Raw genomic sequence first — 22,534 nt, 5'->3', positions numbered from 1 at the left:
CCCCCCCCCCCCCCCCCCCCCCCCCCCCCCCCCCCCCCCCCCCCCGCGGCTCAAATCCTTTCGCAGACACCAGACCCTAGACCCAGAGCAGTGCGCCTGCACGCGCCAAGCCCACCCCGCCGGTGCGGGTATTTACCCCAGCCGGCTCCAAACCCACACGAGCTTCGGCGACAGGAGCGCAGCCAGGCGACCGCTACACTTGTGGCCGGGCTTAATGCCGCACCTCTGGGGGTTCTAGCAGTGGAAAAGTAAAGCGACTGCCCTGGGATACCCATAGCGAAAGGAGAAGGGCCGGAGGGGGGCTGGCGAGGGGCTGGCGAGGAACTGGGGCCGCGGACCGACCGACCCTGCAGCCGGCGCCCGCGGCCGAGAGCGGCACATCACAGCCGCTGCTGCCGGCGCGGCACAGTGTGTATCTTTGGGTTCTGTGCGCACAGGGTTGTCCAGTCTCTGGGACCACGCTAAGCCAGCCGCAGGTCCCAACACAAATCCCGCTAACCCTTCCCCAGAACAGTAGGACCCCCGGAACTCTGAGGCCTGCACCGGATGGGGTCTCCGCGTGTGTCCCGCGCCCCCCCACCCCCGTTCCGTGCGGCGGCAACTACCGCTTAGAGGGTCTCCGTGGTGCGCGCCCAAGACCCTCTTATTCCCCTGCATCATCGTCCACATAATCGGGGGGAAAACCCTGCCTGCGCCACTCTAGACTACCGCAGGGACCCCCAGAGTGTGATGGGGATGGGGGACATTGAGTGTTTTTACAGGAGCCAGCCTGGGCAAACCGGCAAACAAACGCTGCAGAAGCGGTGGAAAGTACCCTAAGGCGTTTTAAAAACGAACTGTGGGCGCACACGCGGCAGCCCCTCGCCCCTCGCCTCTCTCCGCTCTGCCGGTGGGCTTACGACCACCTGTCGCATCCCCGCGCGCACCCGCGCCCCCTTCCCACGCGCCCAAAGCCTGGCACTCCGGACTTGGAGCTCAAGATTGGAGGCTGCCCAGGTCTGGGGGCTGCGGCTCAGGGGTTCAGGGGTATCCTGGGGTGATGAAACCCTCCTGCGGTTCCCCCCTCCCCCGAGGAGAGTCATTTGGGTCTGGGAGGGAGGGTTTTCAGCTCCTGCGCTCAAGCAGCCCGGGCCCACGTCTTGCGTCACGTGTCCCGCAACGCAGGAGAGCTCGCTCTCTCTCTCTCTCTGGCCAGGGGATAAGAGAGGAGAAAGACTCCAAATCAGTCAGGGAGAGGAGTGGAAGGAGCCAAAACATCCCTGCGAGGCCTGCGCTCATCGGCCCCCTTACCCAAAGTCCGGGGCTGCCGGCGCCAGGATCCGGCTCCCGGAGCCGCCTTGGCATCGGGGCCGGCGTCCTCTGGTGGCAGAGAGCGAGCACTACGAGCGATTTTCGGACCGAATCGGCACGCTCCTCAGATCCAAGCAGGCGGGGCTGGCCTGGAGCAGAGAGACAGAAAGAGAGAGAGAGAAAGAGAGAGAGCGGAGGGGACAAAGGCAGGCCAAGAGGGGCGCCGAGGGGCAGCCTGAGGGGATAAAAAGTGGCCAGGAAGGAGCCAAAACTGCACCGGCAACAATAGACTTGCTTCCGCTTTGGTCTTGGGTTTGAGGCCCTCAAGCCCCAGACCTCAAGAGGGTTGGAAAGTGAGGTTGGAGAACTTTCTAGCTGATACTTTGAATTTTTTTGAAGATATTTTTTTCACCCTAGTTCGGTTGGGTGCTCCGTCTCACGGGGCCCCAAGTTTATTTTAAGAGTCCGCCACCGTGTTATGGGCGTGCGCAACTGCCTCGACGGCAATAATATGTCAGGACAACGCGATATCCCCCTTGAACTCGGGGAACAGCCCGAGCAACCACCTTTGGAGGCCCCAGGGGCAGCTGCCCCCAGTCCTGGGCCTGGCACAGCCGAAGAGATGGAGACCGAACCGCCTCACAGCGAGCCCGTCCCCCTCGAGATTGAAGGAGAGGCCTGTGGACCCCCCGAGGTCTCCGGACCCAACTGCCAGGACCTGGGCCAGGCCATCGAGGAAACCAGAGCCCTCGGAGGCTACAGCCCACCTCCCGAGGAAGCCATGCCCTTCGAGGTCGAGCAGCCCAGCCCAGGAGGCTTCTGGCCTACCCTGGAGCAGCCCGGAGACACCACTGGGGCCCATGCAGGCCCTGAGGTCTTCAGCCCAGCGGTCATGGAGCCCGGAGCCTTCGATGATGCCACACCCGGCCTGGGAGGCTACAGCCCTCCACCTGAAGAAGCCATGCCCTTCGAGTTTGAGCAGCCTGCACAGGGAGGTTGCAGCCAGCCTCTCCTGCAGGTCTCAGACCTCGCTCCAGGAGGCCCAGGTGCAGGGGTCTTTAGCACTCCTCCCCAGGAGCCCGGAGCCCTTGAAGCCCTTGAAGCAACCACAGGCTTCAGAGGAGACTGTAGTCCTCCCCCTGAGGAGGCTATGCCATTTGAGTTTGATGGAGCAGCCTTTGGGGACGACAGCCCACCCCCCGGGCTCCCCCGAGCTATCCCACAAATCGACGGCGGCAGCATCGGCCAGCCCGCGGCAGTCGCGGTCCCGAGTGCGGTCCTCCTCGCTCCCGCCGCGAACGAGCCCCCCCTCTGGGTCCCCGGCGCCATCGGCAGCCCATCCCGAGAGGCTGTCAGATCTCCTCCACGCTTCGCGGGCGACAGCCCCCCGATGGAGATCTCCGGACCCCCGCTCGAGATTGGCAGCGCCCCCGTTGGGGTCGACGACGCTCCCGTCAACATGGACAGCCCCCCAATCGCGCTTGACGGCCCGCCCATCGAGGTCTCCGGAGCCCCAGTTAAGAGAGAGCGAGCAGAGAGAGAGAGACCCCCAGTTGAGGGAGAAGCAGCCGAGATGGAAGGAGGCTCAGCCGCCGCCTCTGCTGCAGGGAAAGGAAAAGTCCCCTCTCCCGGGGACGGAGCCCCAGCGGCCGGGGCCGACCCTGCTTCTCCAGCCGCCGGGGCAGCCCCAGCCGCCCCTGACGCTCCAGCCGCCGGGGCAGCCGCTGCCGCCCCTGCCGCTCCGGCCGCCGGGGCAGCTCCAGCCGCCAGGGCAGCTCCTGCCGCCCCTGCCGCTCCGGCCGCCGGGGCAGCCCCTGCCGCCCCTGCGTCTGGAGCCCGACCCAAGCTCCGCTTCCTCCGACCCCCCAGCCCCGAGATCCAGGCTGCCGATCCGCCTACTCCGCAGCCTACTCGCGCATTTGCCTGGCGGGGCAGGTCTGGCCGCGACGACGACGAGAGGTCGGTCAGCAGCGACGACGACCACAGCAGCGATGAATCCGACGATGGGACCTCCGGATGCCGCCGCTGGCTGCAGCCCCGGCGAAATCGCCGCCGCCGAAAGCCCCGGCGCAACTTGCTCCGCAAGTTCCTCCTGCAGGCCTTCGGGGGCTGCTTCGGCCGATCCGAGAGCCCCCAGCCCAAAGCCGCCCCCGGCCCCAAGGTCAAGAAGATTCCCCTGGCGGAGAAGCGCAGACAGATGCGCAAGGAAGCCCTGGAGAAGCGCGCCCAGAAGCGCGCAGAGAAGAAACGCAGCCAGCTCATCGACAAACAACTCCAGGAAGAAAAGATGGGGTACATGTGTACGCACCGCCTGCTGCTTCTAGGTAATGCGGCGGACTCTGCCCGCGGGGAGCAGGGCTGCCCGGTGGGGCTCGGGGCCTGGCTGCGGGAGGAGGGGGGTGTCCAGGCCGAGGCGGGAAGAGACTGCTAGAAAGTTCCAGCGAGGGGCCCGAACTTTGCCCTGGGAGCGGGAGGGGGCCTCGGCTGGGTGTGGGTGGTCGAAGTATGTGCCCTCCAGGGAGAAAAGTGGTGCCGAGCAACACTGAGGGTCGTTTCCGGCTGGACAAGCCAGCGCCAGCGACCGTAAGATGCCCCCGAGTCCTGGGGTGGGGGCCGGCAAGGAAGGCGGGGGCCTCAGGTGAGCCAGGAACTGCCGGGGAGGGGCCCCGGGATCCCCCGGGGCTGAGCCGGTTTGGGGCCGCGGGCGGGGGGAGGGGGGCTGGGGTCGTTGGGGAAAGGTGCGCCCCCGCCTCGCCTGGCCCTGCTGCTTGGACGCAGACAGCTTGTCGTTGGTGTCTGTTGGTGTCCATATTGTGTCCGCCTGTGCATGATATGCTCAAGTGTCCCCCAGTTCCCATCGCTGGCACCCCCAAATTACCCGCCGACCGTGTACTTGTACTGGGGAACGGGCTGTCTTGTGTTTTGCGCCATGGCGCGGGCAAAAACTTTCCGTGTTTGCACACACTCTGGAGGTACCTGAGCGCTGGCGCTCTGCGGCGGGCGGCGCGAAGAATGCGGAGGAGAAGGTGGTGGGGCATCTCGGGGTTGGGCCCCTGGCGCGGGGGAGAGGGGGCCGCCTCTCGCCGGCCTCCATAACCTTTTTTCTGTGTGTCTTTCTCTCTTTTTTCCCTTTGCGCTAAGCGTTTCCTCACTTCTCATTCGTTCGCCAAACCCTCCCGCCTTTACGGTTGAAAAACCAGACACTCAGGTATCTGGGGCGTCGGGGGCGACACACGTTAAGTTCGATATTCTGCACACACTCAGCTCACCCGGGGGGGGGGGGGGGGGATGGAGGGAGGAGAGGGGGAAGAAAAGAAACAAACCAACAAACAACAACCAAAACCCCCACTTAATCTGCTAAAGGCAGGTCTGGATCCAAACCTACACGGGGCTGGTTCCAAGAGGGTGGGCGTGGCTGTGTTTAAAAAATATGAAATGATTTTTTTTTTCCTAGGGAAGAGCCCGAGGTAAGCCAATCATTTACGCTTTTACAAAGCACAGTAGGAGGGGCTTGGTTTAAAAAGAGTATTAGGCGTTGGGAGTGAAATGTTTTCTTGTCTCCGAAATGCAATTAAAATAAAAAAAAATTTGTTTTTAAATGCTTCGAGTATATTTTAAGCATGTGGACGAAGTGTGGTAAAAACTGTGAATATGACTTGTGAAATATGTAAATGTGAATCTTTCCAAGCAGCTTTAGCTGGGGGCAAAGAGGATCAAAGGTAACATCCTCTGCCAATGGACTTGGGATACCAAGAAATGTAAAAAGGTCTTGTGTTCTTTAAGCACATCGGGTATGTCCCGCCACCCTCCGCCTTCCCCTCCTTCTCTTCATCTTTGCCACCTCTCCTCGCCCCTCCCCTCTCTAGGGCCCTCCCCCCCCCCCCCCCCCCCCCCCCCCGCCCTCCCCCCTCCCCCTTCCCCTCCCCCCCCCCCCTTCCCCTCCCCCCTCCCCCTTCCCCTCCTCTCCTTCCCCTCCTCCAGCCTCACCTCAGCTCCCATCTGAGACATGGGCTTCTCGTGTCACACCGGTCATTAGAGCGGTCGTTAGCGGTGGTCTGCATGTGTGGCTTGAATGAAAATTTCCCAAGTGAAGCTCACAGTCTAAATTTCTTTATTGTGTTCTCTAAGACCTTTCAAGGGATTTGAAGATCACAATGTCTAAAGCCGTGCTCCATTTGTTTGTTACCTATCATATAACGTGTGATGGTTTTTTAGTAATGACATCAGGCACGTGACTGTTTGCTTTTGTGACACGTGTGCCTTTCACACATCACAGTTTTAAATGCAGTGGTCATTAGCTGTGCCCACCCAGGGATATCACGACATCATCATTTTCCCAAACACCAATAGAAGGGAAGCAGCTTTAAACGTGGGATGTCCCAACTCCGCTGAAGCCACAGACAGAGCCCTTAAATGACAAGGCTCTGTGTTTCTGCGGACGACTGGTTTTGCCATCACAGTCTCATTGCAGTATTCCAAGCGTAGCCCCGAGAAGCTGGCCTCTGGTGAGGAGGGGACACAAGGGGGTACAGACGGGAAGCCAGGTGACCGTGTCCACCTGACCCCTAGTTGGCATGTCCCTGACACGCTGGGGCCTCAGTTGCCTTGTTTGTGCAGTGAAGCTTTCCCAGCAGACCTCCATGTGTGGAGACCCCTATTCTGGGGGCGGGGTGGGGGGTGGGGGTGTCAGCACAGTCCCCTCAAACCAGGACTGTTGGCTTCAACCACAGATTATGCAAATGCCAGTCCTGCCGCAAACCGTCCACGTCTGGGGCCAGGTCTTAAGAATATCAGAAGCTTAATTTGCTCACCCTTGTTTTGTATCCAGAGTGAAAAATTCACCTTAATGAAAAGAAATTTGCTGGGGTCATCCTACGATTGCCCTGGCTCTGCTCTCAGGGTGCCACGGGTCCAGAAGCCCTGACCTCAGGCTACATCAGACATGAGCCTGAACTAGGCAGCCAGTGTCACCTGCTGCAGTAAATGCCATTTGTCCAACCGGGCTCATTTCCCGCCAGGCTTCATTCGGCCAAAGTGACGAGAGAGGTCCCCCATCTGGGTGAGGAGGAGGGTGGGGGAGGAAGGATGAGGACTTACTTACCTTTAGGACAAGAGTTCTCACTAACAGTCAAATCCTAGCATCCTAACCTAAAACAAGACATCCATATAGTCCTGCCGCTGAAAATGCAGGTCAAAAGACCATCCTTTGATATGGTTCCTGATTTGTGACGTGCTTAACAATTGTGTGTGTGTGTGTGTGTGTGTGTGTGTGTGTGTGTGTATAGATACCATTTCCATTTTTCCTGCCCAAACACTTCAACCACATTACAGGGAACTTTTTAGAGGAGATAGGTAGGTAGGTAGATCATCAATAACATGACTAAAATTCTAGAATATGTAAGAGAGGAAGCTTTTTTCTTATCTAACAGTATTCAGTAATAGACTATTTCCATGTTTTTGGAAACCCAACTTGGGTATGAATCCCCCATTTTTTAAGAATTGAGGGGCTTGTAGTTGAGAATTTTGTAGTATCTGCTACATTTATTAAAAGCGTTCGGGTAAATGCTGTGTATAATAAGAGCCATCCTGCCATGACACTTTATTTATACAGTGAATCTCAATTAATTGTATGATAATTTATGGCACCAGGTGCAACAAGGCTACATTGCATCCCATCAAGCAGGAGCACCTCCCCCCGCCCCCAGCACAGCCATTTTTCTGGATTCAGAATGCCTCCACTGAACTCTTTGGTGCAGTGAGAAGGACATAGCTTATCAGGCCACCAAATCTGTAGAATTGAGAGAGACTTTTACGATTTTCTCTGTCTCCCACTAGTATTTCATGCTTCTCAGAGGCCAAAATTCTTCCTTGCCTTTCAAAATCCAATTTCTCATAGACTTCTTGCAAAAAAAAAAAAAAAAAAAGTTTTCTATACAGGTAGGTTCCTCTTTATAATTTGCCCACATCGTGTGTATCGTGGGAACCTGGAATCAGGCAAAGAAAAGTAGGGTTCCTGGGCCTTTTGCATACCCCCTCCTGACTTGAAAGGATAGCCTCCCTGCCTTCAGGTATTAGTAAGCAGTAATAGTAATGATCACATAGCCATGATACCACATTCTTTCTGTATTTTCTGTATTTTTAAAAGCCTTTCATCTAAGTCACATTTGCCCTTTGAAACGGCCTTGGGCAATAAAAATGTGATAGGACCCCATTTCATAGGCAAATAAACCAAAAGCTCAGAGATTAAAATGTCAGGGACTTTTGCTCAAAGACTGCAAGGTAAGTGAAGGAATCGAAAGTTCCTAATTCGGATGAGACAGCGCTTAACACAAGCTGTGGTCATAAGCGATAACGCGTTGTGTAAATGTAAAGCATGATTGTTAAGAGTGCTGTGTGCTCTTCAAATCCCTTGTCAAACGACAGGTGCCTAGTAGGTCTGCTTTCTGAAGTGTAGCCAAGCCCGACAGATCCTGGGTTATAAATGTCCATTGAGTGTACGTGAACCTTGAGCTCCCCCATTTCTGAGATAACCTGTCATCGCTATGGTGATCTTTGGTTTCCACATTTGCTTTAACTCATCTGCCAACACTGCAGTCTTTGTTTGTTGGGCTTTTTTTTTTTTTTTTTTTTCTGTTTTCACTGCAGGTTTTCTTAGGAATCTCGTTTAAATCCTCTGTGGTTTCCTTCACTGGGGTCTAAAGCTTTCCTTCTTACTCAGAGTTCCAATAATAATAATAATAATAATAATAATAATAATAATAATACAACAGTAGATGTACTTTTATGCATAGGTGCCCTACATTTTTAGTGTTAGACTAACAGACTGTTTAAAATCATCTTGGCCTGGATCGAATAACCCTATTACAATAATTCTTGTTTAATAGTCTTCCTAGTGATTTTTTTTTTTTAAGTAATCTTTACTTTTAGTTGGGGCGAATTCCTACTTACCAAGAGTCAGTACATAGCCTTAGAATGATCACCTTTGACTTTTATGCAGGAATGCTGGTATTAAGCACAAATAAATATATGGATACTTTTTTTAAGAGAAGGTAGCCTAATTGCCTAGATTTGAAACTTCTCATACTGTCATGCCTCTCCTTCTTTTCAGAGTCAGTTTTCCCACCAAATAAAACTGACCCTCACCCCCAGCAAAGCTGTGGCACTTCCAATGCCTCTACCTAAAGTAACTTTCAGGAGGTACAGAGACGGCCTTTCACTCAACAGAATTAAAGTTGGTCTCTACACTTGGTTTCTTTAACTGGTGGCAAAGGGGTTCTTTCCAGACCCACCTCGTGCCTCCTGGGGTTCCTGGTGGAATGTGAAATTAACATGCCATGTGTCCATTTCAAAGTCCCCTTTTGCAGGAAGATTAGGAATTTTCAAAATAGGAGGGGCAGGGCCAATTGGTATGAGAGGGTTGCCCCCTACCAAGTGAAACAGTCAGCCTCATTAACCCTCTCCAGCCCTGGTGGTCCCGCAGTAACAGGAACTCTGAGACCGTGGCCCTGCGGCGCTCTCCTTTAACAGACTTCATTGGGTTATACCAAAAGGGACTTTGTCCCATCAGGTTCCTATTCTGGCCTGTGGTCACCTTGGGCAGGAGACCCTGACCTCTTCAGGGAAGGAGACTCAGCCTGAGTCTGTCCCTCTTTGGAGAGATTCTCCTACCGGAGAATCAGCACATCCCCAGTGGCCTTTCCCAAAATGAAGAGGAGAGGTGGGGGTACCCCAGATACAAACTAGCACGGAGGCCAGGGAGCCTCGGAATGAGGGAGGAGAGGGCCATTTCCAGAAGCCGAGGAAGAGACGTTATTCTTCCTGGATTCTTCTAAAGAGAGGACCAGATACTACAAGTGAAGTTTTCCCTCTAGAAATTCTCAACCCAGTGCCACATGTAAGCGCCCAATAAATGGTAACCATTGTTTTTAGAAATTTACTTCTCAGACTTTTCTCTCCCTGCTCCAGGTAAGATTTTTTTGGGGGGGAGGGGGTTCTGTTTTCTATATTCCCCACGAGACGGCTACTTGTAAGTTCTAAAAGTACTAGGCGCCCATTCTTTCTGTCTCTACCTTTCAGAGTATGCTCTTTGTCCACATTTTATAAGTAAAGGTCAACTCAAGCAGGAGACAGACGACACCTGCCAAATTTATGACTGCGTGAAGTCACTCTCAGGCGAGTGACCTGGCCAAAAGATGAGGGGAGATTTTTTTTTTTTTTTTTGCTTGTCCTGAAAAAGTTTCCCCCACCCCCCACCCCCCACTTCCCACCCTTCTCTTTTTATTATTTATATTATCCTCCTCTCTATAAACCAACCCCAGGCTGTGGTTGAACCCAGGGACCTGAGCACAGATCGTTCTATGTTTACCATACGTGCAAAAAAAAAAAAAAAAAAAAAAGATTGTTTTTAGTTTTCCTTCCCGACAGCCAGATGGTGAAGCAGGCCGGCCAGTGGGGACTGAAGAAGAGACCTCCAACAATGAGGTAGGGACCACAAGAAAAAGCAATGTTTGCCTTTTAATTCTTGTCGATCAACACACACTCCATTGAGACGTAGGATGCTCTCTGGTCCCCCTGCACAGCGGGGGGCTGTGACACAGGCAGAATGTTCAGGAACCGATCTGTGACAGAGCAGTGAAGATGAAGAGAAAGTGTGCCTCTCTCGTACTCTCTTAGAGGGGAAATCCCAAATTGCTTTGTAGAGTAATTTGTTAAACCTCAGGAGAATTCGGGAGCCTTTGACTCGTGGAGCTCTGCCCACAGAACTTGAACATCAGATCTTACTAAATGCTTCCTAATGATTCAATTTGGGGCGAGGAAAGAGGTGTAAAGGTATAAATTGTTATCTGATCCCCAATTGATTATGAGTCAGTCAGCGTTTCCCACATCTCACACATTTGGTGTGTGGGACAGAGCTAAGTACCTGAAGCTTCCTTCAGTGCGTTGAAAAAGGGAAGGAGAATGTCTTGTACCCACTCTCTAAGGAGTGCCATGGTCCAGCCCCGTGTCACCAGGAGACCACAGTCGCGTCTCCCCGGGAGGTCATCGGGGCGAGAGGCTCGCCCTTGATTACCACGGCCCTTGCCTCCCCCAGCCGACAAACCTTGTAGCCTCCCTCCTCGTTCCATTTTGAACAATTTTTCCTTTCATCAAACTGATTGCTAGCGTGTAGATGACTGTGAGATTTTTTTTTTTTACAGGGAGCCCAGATTCAGGTAAGTTTGCAGGATTTTTGCAAAGAAGGAATAACGCTTATGTTGATAGCCCAAAACTGAAGCCAGGCGGTATGATGGAGGCCGAGGCCGAGGCGGCCTGTTTCACCGGCCTTGGCCCAATTGCAAAAGGGAAATAAAAACCCCAACCTGTCCAGAGTAGATGGCATTACTCAGGAAGGATATGGGTATTGAGATTCCTGGGCACGTGAACACGTTGTTCTCACCAGGTGTCATCTTCTTGTCTGTGGTCACTCCTGAGTGTCCAAAGGACTCAAGCAAAAGCCTCTGAGGTCCTCGTTTATAACAAGTCAGACATTTGTCATCAGTCCCTGAGCTTTTTGGCCTTGGGCTTCTCGAATCTTAGAAAGTGTCCATCTTAATTCCTTACAGCCCTGTCTGTATAGGTACCTCAGGCCTGCAAGGTGCTTAATTAACATATGAACGAGATCACATCCGTCATTCAGGGGTCTTTCTGTCCACTGCCCCCACAGGGATGAGTTTTTCAACGAGTGACTTTAGTAGGGCCCAGAGATGCCGAAGGTGAGTTGATATTTCAGGTGGCCACTAGATGGTGAGGCGGCGTAAGGCAGAAGAAATGTGTCACATCTGTGATTAAATGAGAGGGGAAGGGGACAGGCTGCGGGGGATGGGGGAGGGTCCTGCTCTGCTCTCACCCCCACCCAAGAAAGCCACATCTAACAGGCCCCAAAGCTTCGGTCAGACCCGGCCTTTTGTTTTTAAGCTGTGACATCTCCCTGTTGGCTCTGCCCTAGGGTTTTCCAAGCATTTTAGGGGCTGTGTCTTACAGGAGGGCCCTCATAGCAGTCGTATTGATATTCTGTCACGAAGGCTGCCTGTTGGAGGCACCGTAGGATGTCTAGCAGCATCCCTGACCTCTGCCTACTGGATGCCCACCTCTCTCTGTCTCTGTCTCTGTCTTTCTCTCTTTCACACGCACGCACACCCACGCACACCCACGCACACCAACCCCCCAACCCCACTACATACAGACACATTGTGACAATCAGAACTGTCTCCAGCCATTGCCAATGTGCTCTGGGGGACAATATCATCCCCAGTAGATAACAGACTGCCCTAACGTTATCAATATCCAATTCTGGGGAAGACAGAGATCATACGTGTCATAACCTGAACACCTTAAAAAGAGAAGATACCTTCAGGGAAAAGGTTGTTGACTTCAGTTACTAATAACCAGTCCGAAATGTTTACTGCAATGGTAGCAATCCTGCATTCTTGGGTGGAAGTCATTTCCAAAAAATCTCAGAAAAGAAGGCGACCCAGATGACCCGACACAGAACAGGAAAGGGCACGATTCCAGGGAAGAAGGTAATGAATTGGTCTAAGACTCTGATTAACGAGGTCAGTCCCATAGCTAATCAATGGGCCGGGATAAATCAAGGCTTAAATAGATTTTAACCCTTCCATGATCACTCCTCCCACTCCGAGGTTCTTTCGGGGGCCTCTGTCTGTCGCAGGCTGGGAATTCTCCCTCTGTCTTGTGTCTACGAAATCAACTCCCCTCTGCAGCCTAGAGAAGGATGCCAGGGTAATCAGGACTGGTGCTCAGATGGCAGTTAATATATCCGCGCTGGGATGGCTGGGCCCCACGTTGCGTATGTCTCCCGCAGAACATTAATGGAATCTTAAATTGGGAGCGCGCACGCACACGCGAGAATATAGACTCCGTCAGCTGGGTCGCCTCAGTCCCGGGTCCACAGGGAGCCAGCCCACCGCACGGAGGTGACCCATAACCTTTAGCCACTGATACTTCAAGGCAGGAAGTTACCTTTGCAGGGAGCTGGGGGGCAGTGGAAGAAATGCCTCTGAATGACTCCCTAAGGAAGGTAAAACAGGATCTTCTAGAAGTAAAACGTACTTGTGCCAATAGAAGTAATAACCCAAGGACGTTTCCTGATGGAGAGTCTTGTACTTGGTCTTTGATAAGACGGTTGACGCCCCCTGGGCCATGCTAGGGCAGGTTCTATAAGCAGTATCTCTTGTAATAATCGTAACAAGACGAAATCATAATTTTATTTTTGAACAGCGGCCCGACACCCCCCTCCCCCACTACCTCGCACCTAAACAGCCTCTCCCCCAGGTAGTTGTAATGGAAGAAGACTTTCTTGCTTCTTTCCTGTATTTTGAGCCCAACGCATTTACATTCTGGCCCCGGTCTGGTCTTTTGACAGAACTTTTAGATGTTACAGATTCATCAGAAACTTAATTTTTCTTAAGCAAAGTGGTTTTTTTCTTTTTTTTTTTTTTTTTTTTAGGGTTTTTTGGATTTTTTGTTTTTTTTATTTTTAAAAACTAGGGGGGGGGGGGAGAGTAAGAGAATAACTACTCTCCCCCCCACAGACGTCTGTACGAATTGAAACACTTTTGCCTTTAGTATAAGGATTACTTTTGGGGGAGGGGCGGAAAGTGATTGGTAGTTTGATAAATTATATATTGGACGTGTACATTTAAAGATACCCTTTTTTTTGGATATTTCGAGTTTAGCTAAGTGAAGTGCTCCCCTAACTAACACATCCTTATTACAGAATCCTCGAAATATTATCCAAGGCGTGTTTTTTGAATGTTGATTTTGACATCTTGCCTGGGACCAAGTACAATATCTTTCCAAGGAAATGCTTAGAAGGCTCCGGGCAGAACCCAGAAACAAATGCCAGACATTAGGGGAAAATTTTTAAAAGTTGGGCTGCCAGAAGACTAATAGCTATTTATAATTAAACATTTCTGTGATTTCACTTCTTCCTTTTCAGCTGCTAAAAGGGAAGCGTATTAGATCATTTTGTTTTACAAACAAATGGCCAGGGCTGGTTTTAAGATGGACGCTGGCAGGAGGGTTTCCCCTTTCCGAGTGGGAGTTTGGGGAACTTTTCCTGATGGGATCCAGTCGTTTTGGAGCACTCTTAGGAAATCATTTATCGTGGGGTGGTTTGGCATCGGTGATGGTTCTTTGCACGTTGCTCTGATGGGGGAGGGAGTCTGATCTGATGGGGGAGGGGGTGGGCAGAGGATCCTCAACTTTTCTTGGAGGGCCCTAGGAGAGTGGACAGAGAGCACTGGCTTAGGCGTTAGGGGATTCTCATTCCTGGGACCTTGGTTGTTTCTAGCGCTCTAATTCCAGGATTCCATGAATTTGCCAAGTGACATCCAGAAAGGGCCAAAGTCTGATTCTGAAAAGTGTCGACAAGGCTTCGTTTTGTGATGATTCTGCCTAGTAGTCCTGGGGTCCTGCCATGGTCAAGGGAGGGACTTAAATTTGACGGGTGGTCCAAGAGAAAACCAGGCGGTATCTCTGGGTTCATTTTATGTGTAACGAGGTGGGAGGTGGGCAGGGCTGGGGAAAAGGATTCTGGGTAGAGGACAGCAGAACCCTTGCAGACGTCTTCACCTGAGAGTTGAGCTGACAAGGGGCGGAGGGCTCTCTTTTCTTTTTCTTTCTGGCCCTGAAACCTTGACTCCCCAGAGATGGGGTCTGACTTCACAGATGAGGGCAGGCTCAAAACTGGGAGCTGACCTTTCATCCTGGAGGAGGAAGGGGTCAAGAAAAGACCATCGGGGCTAATCCTGTTCCCCGCCCCCCCCCCCCCGAGATCTGCCCAGCTCAGAAATGGGAGCAGAAATCAGCCTTCTGGGGAGATTCTCTTACTGCTTTCTTGCTTTCCTTTTACTTCTCCTCTCTTTTGCGATTTCTTAAAACATGAGATTCTTGTTTTAGGGGCGTTTCTGAGCAGCAGAGAGCTGGCTTTGAGGGAAAGAGGTGAGAACCCCCAGTATTTGGGGCTGGGAAGTAAAATAAACAGCAAAATGGAGCAAAACTGTTCAGAGCTGGCCGGCAGATGGCACTCGGCTTTTACTGTTGGGAGCCTGGCTTTTGGAAACTCACCGTGTCCTCTGCCTCAGGCGGGCCTCTGTGACCCCTTCCCTAATCCTCTTTCTCAGGGCCTAGGGATAGTCGGCAAGACTTTTTCAGCTGGACAGTTGGTATCTGAGGACAAATTCCCGTCACTTTCAACTAGCGGCTCCGGAGACCCGAGCCAAGGGCCGGAAAAAACCACTATCACCCTGACCTCCACATTCCCAGCCCCCGCGTGTGCCCTGGTTCTTCTAGGCACCGGCCCTGACACCTTGGGCAAATGGCTTGATCTTCTGGGTCCCAGTTTTCCTCATCTGAGCAATTAGACGTGTGTCCTCCTCACGGTGAAACTTTATTTCTCTTGTAAAAAGTTTCGCTAGAACAGGTATGCTGCCCCCCCCCCCCCCAGGTCCTTTCCAAAATGGCAGATGGTACAGGAAAGTTTAGGGCAATCCGTTGTCCTTCGGTAAATAATTAGCAACGTCTGGGTACCCATTGCTAGGAGAATCTTTGCAGGAAGCAGAGGTGAGTGGTGTATCTTTCCCACCCCGGTCGGGGGCTAGAGAAGAGATTCGGAGGTGGGCAGAGTCCCTTTTCTAGCAGGGAAACCCAGGGATCCTTCCTGGAGGAGTTAGCGTTTGAGACAGTATAGGAAGATTCAATATTGTCTCTCTTACGAGAGAAGGTGTTGGCTGAGGCTGAATTCCTACTGTTCTTTCAGTCGCCGGGGAGTCACTGGGGTTTTCAGAGCCCCTGAGATTTCAGGCCTAGTTTTAGTTTTTCATTTCAGCCCCTCTCTAGTCCTCAGTGCCACAGACCCACAAGGCACCAAGGGCATTCTTATCGACTGAGGCTTTCCTGGCTCGGGATGGGACCCCATCTTCTACTTCAGGATGTGGGGCAGGCCCTGTCTGCCTTCTTCCGGCCAAGATTCCATGGAGGGGAAGCTGGCCCCGACAGCATCTGGGGCCAGGTTTCCTGGTTCCAAAAAGAACAGGCACCCTTTGGCCAGTTCTTTCCGCCCCCCCCCCCCCCCCCCCCCTGCCCGCGGCGGCTATAAACCCATGAGGTCATCCGTTTGAGAAGGGCCATGTGAGCTTCTCACGCGAGGGCTTACTAAGTCTTGTAATGGGAATTCGTTCCTTTCCAACGAAACTTATCCTCTGCACACGTGCCTGGATACTTTCCCTCACTCTTTTATCGTTGAAAAGTCAAAGGAACTGAACAAAATGTATTAATTTCAGGCGTAAGCTTCCCCCACCCTGCTATTAAAATTCTTCTAAGTTAACAAACTTGGTTCTAACATTCCTGCCTTAAGCCCATAATCTTCTGGGACTTCTTTAAAGCCTTTTTTGCTCAGTTCGCTCCCCACACCTCCCAACTTCTAGCCCTGAACCTTGGCCAGGGCTAGTGACCACGGTCACCCCTGGGGGTGTTACTCCGGATGTTGGGGGTCCCGGGGAACAGGACAGGTGGGCTGCTGCCCCTGTTGGGAAACACCTTTTCTGGGCCGTGAGAGCTCCTCTCCCACCAGAGGTCAGCAAAGAGCTCAGAATGGCTAAGCCCGCTGGCAGGAAGTGGGATCACTTAGAATTCTCTAGATGGAATGTAGGAAGCCCAAACGCAAAAAAGCCCCACCTTTCAGGGATATCTTAGGTTGGGGTCTCATTTTGTCCTGGGTCCCTGGGGGGATCAGTGTTAACACCGATCCCGCCGTTCTGTGCTTTGAGGGGAACATGGGGCTCTGGTCTGTTCATTTGGTGGGTTTCTTTGCCAGTGTGTGCAGCACCCCCCCCCCACTACCTACACACACAGACACCCCTTTTCCTTATAGGGGACCTTGCCCTCTAGAGCTCAGAGCCTCCCACATGTGACCACGCTGCCCACTTGGGTTGCCCACAGGACTGGGAATCTGCACCCCATACTTTCCCTGGCCCCTTTCCCTTTCTCTTCCAGAGGGTTGTATTTACTGTAAAAATGACATTATAATGTTCCAGGAAATCCCCCTACCCCGCCCTTATCCTGCCATGATTTTACTTTATCTTTATCTCCTGTTCTTCAGCCAAATGTATGGATATTTCTAGAGAGAGTATTAAGCACAGTATACAAACCATTCTGTGTCTGTTCACCCCCCCAACACACACACACACACACACACACACACACACACACACACACTGATTTCCTCAGATGTTTTCCCACATTCTCCATTGCGCCTTCCACATCTTCTGCTCGCCTAGTCCTTCTAGTCCTTTCTCCAGGGTGGGAAAAGGGGAAAAGGAATCTGAACTCCCTTCCTTTGTGTTTACTCCTCTGAACTTGTAAAATCCCAGAATGCTTGTGAACTACTCACAAGTTAAAAACCCAACTCCCCTTAGCCTGATCTTTACTGTTGAAAGAGCAAGAGAAAAAAAGAAGGGGCAGAAGGAAGTTAAGGGTCAAATACAGAGACTAAATGACATTTTTTTAAAAAGCGAGAAAGAGAAAAGGCACCTCTCCTAAATTTAGCTCTAAGCCTCAGACAGACGAGGTCCCTGCCCTCTGGGAACTTCTAGTCGAGAAGGGCGGAGAAGGGAAGATCTGATTCCAAGTGCGGGCTGTGCCAGCAGGCAGAGTGGATGGAAGGCGGCCAACCCCCGGGAGTGGCCAGCAGAGCTGAGGGCCTGACCCGGGGCAGGAGTGGGGAGGCACCATCACTCCCTGTCCCTCTGCACCCCCAGGGTCCCACATTGGTGCCAGGAGCTCACTGAGAGAAACAGGGGCTGTGTGTGTGTGTGTGTGTGTGTGTGTGTGTGTGTGTGCGCGTGTGTGTGTGCGCGTGTGTGTGTGTGTACGTACCTGCGTGAGCGGGCCAGGGACAGCGACTCTGACCATCACCTCCATTGCACACAGTAGGCCCTTTCCGCCTCCCCAGTTTCCTTTCCCCATCCTATGGTGATTGTCCAATTTTTGGATTTTTTTTTTTTTTTTTTTTTTTAATTAGTAACAAGCCCCTTCTAACACAACCTGATTTTCCAAGCCGTTTTTCACATGCCTACCCCACCCGGTGGCTTGGTTTTGCTTTAAGACATCTGGCGCACGGTGCACCTTTTTGTCCTTCCAAAAAAATCCAGGCTTCACGAGTTCTTTGATTCGATAATTAGTCAAAGCGAAACAAAGCAAATCATAAGTTAAAAGCAAACGCCCTGTACGTTACGTATACGTCTCGGATGTTGAGGAAATCCTTAGAAGTTTACAGGTTGCTGTCCTGGAGAATTTGGCTTCAGCCAGACCGAGTATAGGCATTGTTTTCTTTTTTTTTTTCCTTCCTTCCTCCCTTCCTTCCTTTCCTCCCCCCCCCCCCCCCCCCCCTTTGGAAAAACAAGTTTTATTCTCCTGGGTATGTTCATTAGAGAAGGGAGATATTCTATTCAGTAAGGAAGAATGGGGGGAGGAAGGGGGGAGCAGGGCTGTGCTGGAGGAGGCTCACAAGATTGATGGTTCTGTCTGGGGCGCTCAAGAGTGACCACCACACCCAGGTGCACATCTCTCTGGCTGTACCGAGGAACAACAGAACTTCAGCTTCCTGGAGTTAGTGGGGAAAATATTCTGCCAGCTGCCTCTCTGTCCTGGGCTTTATTCATTAACTCAAGTGGAAAAAAAAAAAAAAAAGTCTTGTCCTAATCTGTTGTGGCGGGACCCCAGTCTCCTAAGTTTTTGCCTTGTTTTTTTTTAAAAGCACAGCCCACGGAGGCAGAAGGCATTTGCTGGGTTGACCATGCTTGAGTCTGCTCTCAAGGGTTAGCTGCTTCTCTCCATCAGGAAAAGTTCACACTCTTCCCAAGTGCCGAGAGTTAGAAATGTGTTACTAATTGATTTGACCTAAATTTGTATTGCTTTGAGACTTAGCAAATGGTCGATTAGGGGCCAGTGGGGGGGCGGGGGACAATTGCTGTTCTAATGGCCAAGAAAAGGGACTCGCCACGAATATGTTTATAAAATGGGCCTTCTATGACATTTAGGAATTGTTGGGGGGAGAAGGGGGTCGTGGTTGTTCTTCAGAAAAAGCGAAGGGTGGCTGGGAAATGTTTAATGGGAATTGAGCACAAACTGAGATGCCTGCTTGAAGAAAATCGTGGTTCCAAATGAAAACAGTTGTCACAAATTAATTTTTCAAATTCTTGACTCTTGGCAGATCTGAGGTTTACCTCATAGGCAGATTGTGTCCAACTTGGCAAAGAACATGGAACGTTGCCTGGTTCGTGGGGCAGATGTACCCATTTTCCCTCGCTGATAAGTTATCTCCTACTGTGAGGGGTAAATTGAATGTTGAAACAGCTTTGTTTCCTTTTTGCCTTTCTAGTAGCATCTCTTAGCTTGCAGTAGCCGTGGGTGTGTCTGCCAAGCCTCTCAGAAGGATGAACTCCTTGCCGGGTCGGTGAGTTTGCCTTAATTTGGGCATTTTCATTCATTCGTTCATTCATTCATTCGGTTGTTCAATACACATGTATTGAGTGCCTGAGGTGTGCCCTTCCCCACGGGGAAGACAAAGGTATAAGACTGCGGCTCCTTTGATGGTCTTAGAAGCAGAACGAACCCAAGAAGTCTCTCCTGACGAATTAAATGGTGCACGGGTAGAACAGTTAAGATCAGATGGAAAGACTCAAAAAACTGACTTCAGAAACCTTCTCCAAGCTGGTTGAGCAAACCTAATCAGGGCTCACGTAAATGATTGCTCTCTGAGAACTAAAACGCAGGGAACCTGCAAGGTCTGCTTGGGTCAAAACAAACAACAGAGTCTCCATGTTGGACAGGCACCACCATTGGGATTTCAGGCTGAGGCTGAAACTTTGTACCCTGGCAGGGATGGAGCCTTCTAGAGTGGGTCACAGTGCGGGCCCCATGGGTGATGGGGCATCCTCCCTGGTTCAGAAACAAGACCTTCCTCCACAGGTGTAACCAGGGGGTGACTGGCGTGCCGGGGGGACAGGCTTGCTTTCTCAAGGGCTGCAGAGGCCTGGCTGGGGCTGGTGCAGGGAAATGCCCCTAGTCAGCCTCTCTCTCTTTTCTGTTCTGTCTGGAACCAAGCTGTGCCTTCCAGAATCTTCTAGGACTGAAAACTCTCTTAGGGGATGGGCCCAAAGTGTTTCACCCAACCTTAGAGTCCTCTTTGAGATTCCTCTCTGAGAGCGGGCTGGGAAAGTGCTCAGAGTGTGCTGCCACGGGTCCTGATGGACAGTGGAGTGTTTCCATTTTAGCTTCTAGGCCGCCCTTTATGTTAGCTCCGGACCTCCATCTTAGGTCCAGGCCTCCATCTTGGACCCTGAGCTTTGCGCCTCTTCTCTCTGTTCTCTGATGCAGATGGAAATACTCTATAGTCAAGCAGTATAATTGACTCCCAGTCATTGTGGAAGGAAAACACACCTTGAATTCCAGAATTAATTTCCAGCTCTCTTTTACCAAATACCTTTATCTATTCATTACCCTTGGAATCGTGTCTTACCCGTAGGCTTCCTGTAATGCTCACCACATACGTGATCTTTCTATAAAGAAAAAAAAAATGTTTTGTTTTGTTTTTAGTATGCGGGTATCTGCAGATAGAGATGCTTTGCTTTAGATCTAAGGCCAGGGAAACGCTTTAGTGTAGAAGGAGCTCCTTGACAGATTGCATTTGTTCCATGCGTGCATTTCAGATTTACAGAATTAAGTTTCAGCCCCCCTACCCCACCCCTGCCCCGCCCGACCTTGTTTGCACCCGAGGGGCTCACCGAGCCATCAACGCGACCAAAAACTTGTTTTCAGGACATAAACCGAAGCTTGTCTGCCAGATCAGAAAAATCAGTCGCCCAAGTTCCTTTGAAAGCGTCCTTTATTACAAGTGGCCGCCTCCATAAATGAATTAGTTCTGTGCAATTGCTTTTCCACTGCCAGCCTGATGCTACTCTGCTAATCCCGACCGAGCTGTCAGGATACTTGCAAAGCGGCGTCTGTCCTCAGGGAGTTGATTGAAAGAGAGGAGGACGCCAAGGCCCAGAGACTTTCAGGGAGCCCCCGATCCTACAGCTGGGACTTGGGCCCTGGTTTCAGAGTCCCCTTTCAGAGAGACCTGAAGCAGGGGTGGGTGCCTGTGTTTTGCGTTCTGGGCGCCCTAAGATGAGCCTGCGACAAAAACAAATTTGAGACGCGGAGATTTGACCCCAAGCCCCCTTACCTCCCTGCAGGTGGCTGTGTTCGGTTCAGTTAATCCCATTAGCTGGCAAAGGCTTAACAGGGCTACCCTTAAGGGAAATTTGCATTTTAATAAAGAGCTCTCTGAGGCCCAAAAAGCAGAGAGCCACATTTTTTTTTTAATGTTTATTTATTTTTGAGAGAGAGAGACAGAGACAGAGACGGAGCACGAGTGGGGGAGGGGCAGAGAGAGAGGGAGACACAGAATCCGAAGCAGGCCGCAGGCTCCGAGGTGTCAGCACAGAGCCCGACACGGGGCTCGAACTCACGGACCGTGAGATCGTGACCTGAGCTGAAGTCAGACACTTAACCGAGCTGAAGTCGGACGCTTAACCGACTGAGCCACCCAGGCGCCCCCAGAGAGCCACATTTTTAATGATGGAGCCCCGAAAAGTAGAATTCTAACTGGAGGCATTGGGAAAGGCTAGGGGAGGGGGCCCTTGGACAGTGGGCTTCCCCCCTCACTCCTTGTCCCGGTTGTACCCCCATTCTCCCCAGCCCAGCACCCCCAATGCAGTGGATTCACTGAATTGGCTTTTTCCCTTGTGACCCTCTAGGACTTGGGGGTCCCTCCCCCCCTCCCAGCTCGCCAGGTACAACCACGCGACCTTACTGGTTTCCGCTTGGCAGCTGGGGGGGAGGGTGCACGCGGGGCAGGGGGCATCTGAGTGGCAGTCAGGTCCAGATCGAAGCCTTCAGGTGCCTGACTCATTTCAGCTCAGATCGATAAGAACAAGCCCGTGTTTTTTCCTCTAGCGTCCACGGCTATGACACACAGAACAGTCAGGAAATAAAAGGCTCGAGTGCTATATGGTTGTTTTCCTTTCTTTAAAAAAGGAGGGGGAGAAAACATGTCGGGGGTGGCGGGGAAGAGGAGCAAAGAGGCAGGAGGCCAGGCCAGGACAATAACCGGCAGCCGAACCAGCCTTGTTGCCGAGATGCGACATCAACAGCCCCCCCAACTGTCCTGCGTTACAGCCTCGGGGAAAACTGGTGCTTAGTGACACTCGGGTTGATTTCACACCTTAGCTTCCAGTTACTCAGAGATGCATTAACAACTAATGATTCAACGGAGGGAGGCCTGGATTGCCATTTTGACTTGCCAGATATTAGCATACCCTCATAGAAACCCGGAAGCCTGCCAGTTAAGCTCCCCAGTGTAACTCAAAAGGGGCCCTTCCAAGATGTGTGATCTTTAGGAAAAGGAAATTAAGCTCATTTTGAAAGCTCCTGACATACGAGTTTCCTTAAAATGAAAGTAGTTGAAGGCTAGGATGAATATTATGATTTCCTCACGTAACACGTATTTGAACATATGTCATGGATTCCACCGGCAGAGCTCAAAGCTACTCAGGGCCGTGGGTTCTCTTTTCTGGCTTCTTTTTCCTTTTTTCTGGTCTTCCTCATTGTTTTCTTCTTTGCCCTCTTTTGTGTTCTCACACGCCAACGCGTGCCCTACCTGAAATGCTCTTTTCGGAAAGTTCTGTGAGGGCCGACGGGATCAGAGTGACATTCTCACAAAATGACATGAGACGCCATTGCCAGGACTTTAGCAAGAGCCCTAAACACTGCAGTGTCCGTGACAGGCAAGGAGTGTCACCCAGCGGCTCAGTGGCGCTCGGCTAGGAGGAGGAGGGCATTTAATTATGCGTGTAAGTTACAGCTTTATTTCAAACACAAACACGCAGGCCGAGGACGGTATTAAATACGCAGTCACGCTTTCCCTGTGAGCGTGAAAGGCATTTGGATTTTATCTTCCCAGATCCAGAACCTATTACCTTCCTCCCAAACAGCTTCCTCCTGCCCCTTAGATAAGTCAACGGGGAGAATCAGCCTCCAAATGCGGCTGGATTGTGCACCCTGACAATGACTGGTAATTAGGGAGCCCGCGTGGATGGGAGCCCAGAGGTAGCCGCGGCCGCCAGTCCTGCCCGTTAAG

At 51.8% G+C, this 22,534-nt stretch overlaps 1 protein-coding gene across 4 annotated transcripts in view; it reads left to right on the top strand.

The window, feature by feature from the left end:
• Window positions 1-1,753: 1,753 nt before the first annotated feature.
• Window positions 1,754-22,534, top strand: part of GNAS (GNAS complex locus) — a 54,822-nt gene continuing 34,041 nt past the window's right edge. For all 4 annotated transcript variants that reach the window (XM_049650551.1, XM_049650550.1, XM_049650548.1 and 1 more), the window contains exon 1: window positions 1,754-3,614. In XM_049650551.1, coding sequence (XP_049506508.1) covers window positions 1,769-3,614 — 1,846 coding nt within the window. In that variant the 5' untranslated portion in view covers window positions 1,754-1,768. The remainder of the gene's footprint in view (window positions 3,615-22,534) is intronic.

The sequence above is a fragment of the Panthera uncia genome (genome assembly GCF_023721935.1).
Source record: "Panthera uncia isolate 11264 chromosome A3 unlocalized genomic scaffold, Puncia_PCG_1.0 HiC_scaffold_11, whole genome shotgun sequence".
NCBI classification, from domain to species: Eukaryota; Metazoa; Chordata; class Mammalia; order Carnivora; family Felidae; genus Panthera; species Panthera uncia.
Note: the sequence above shows the minus strand (reverse complement) of the source record. Positions and strands in the feature narration are given on the sequence as shown.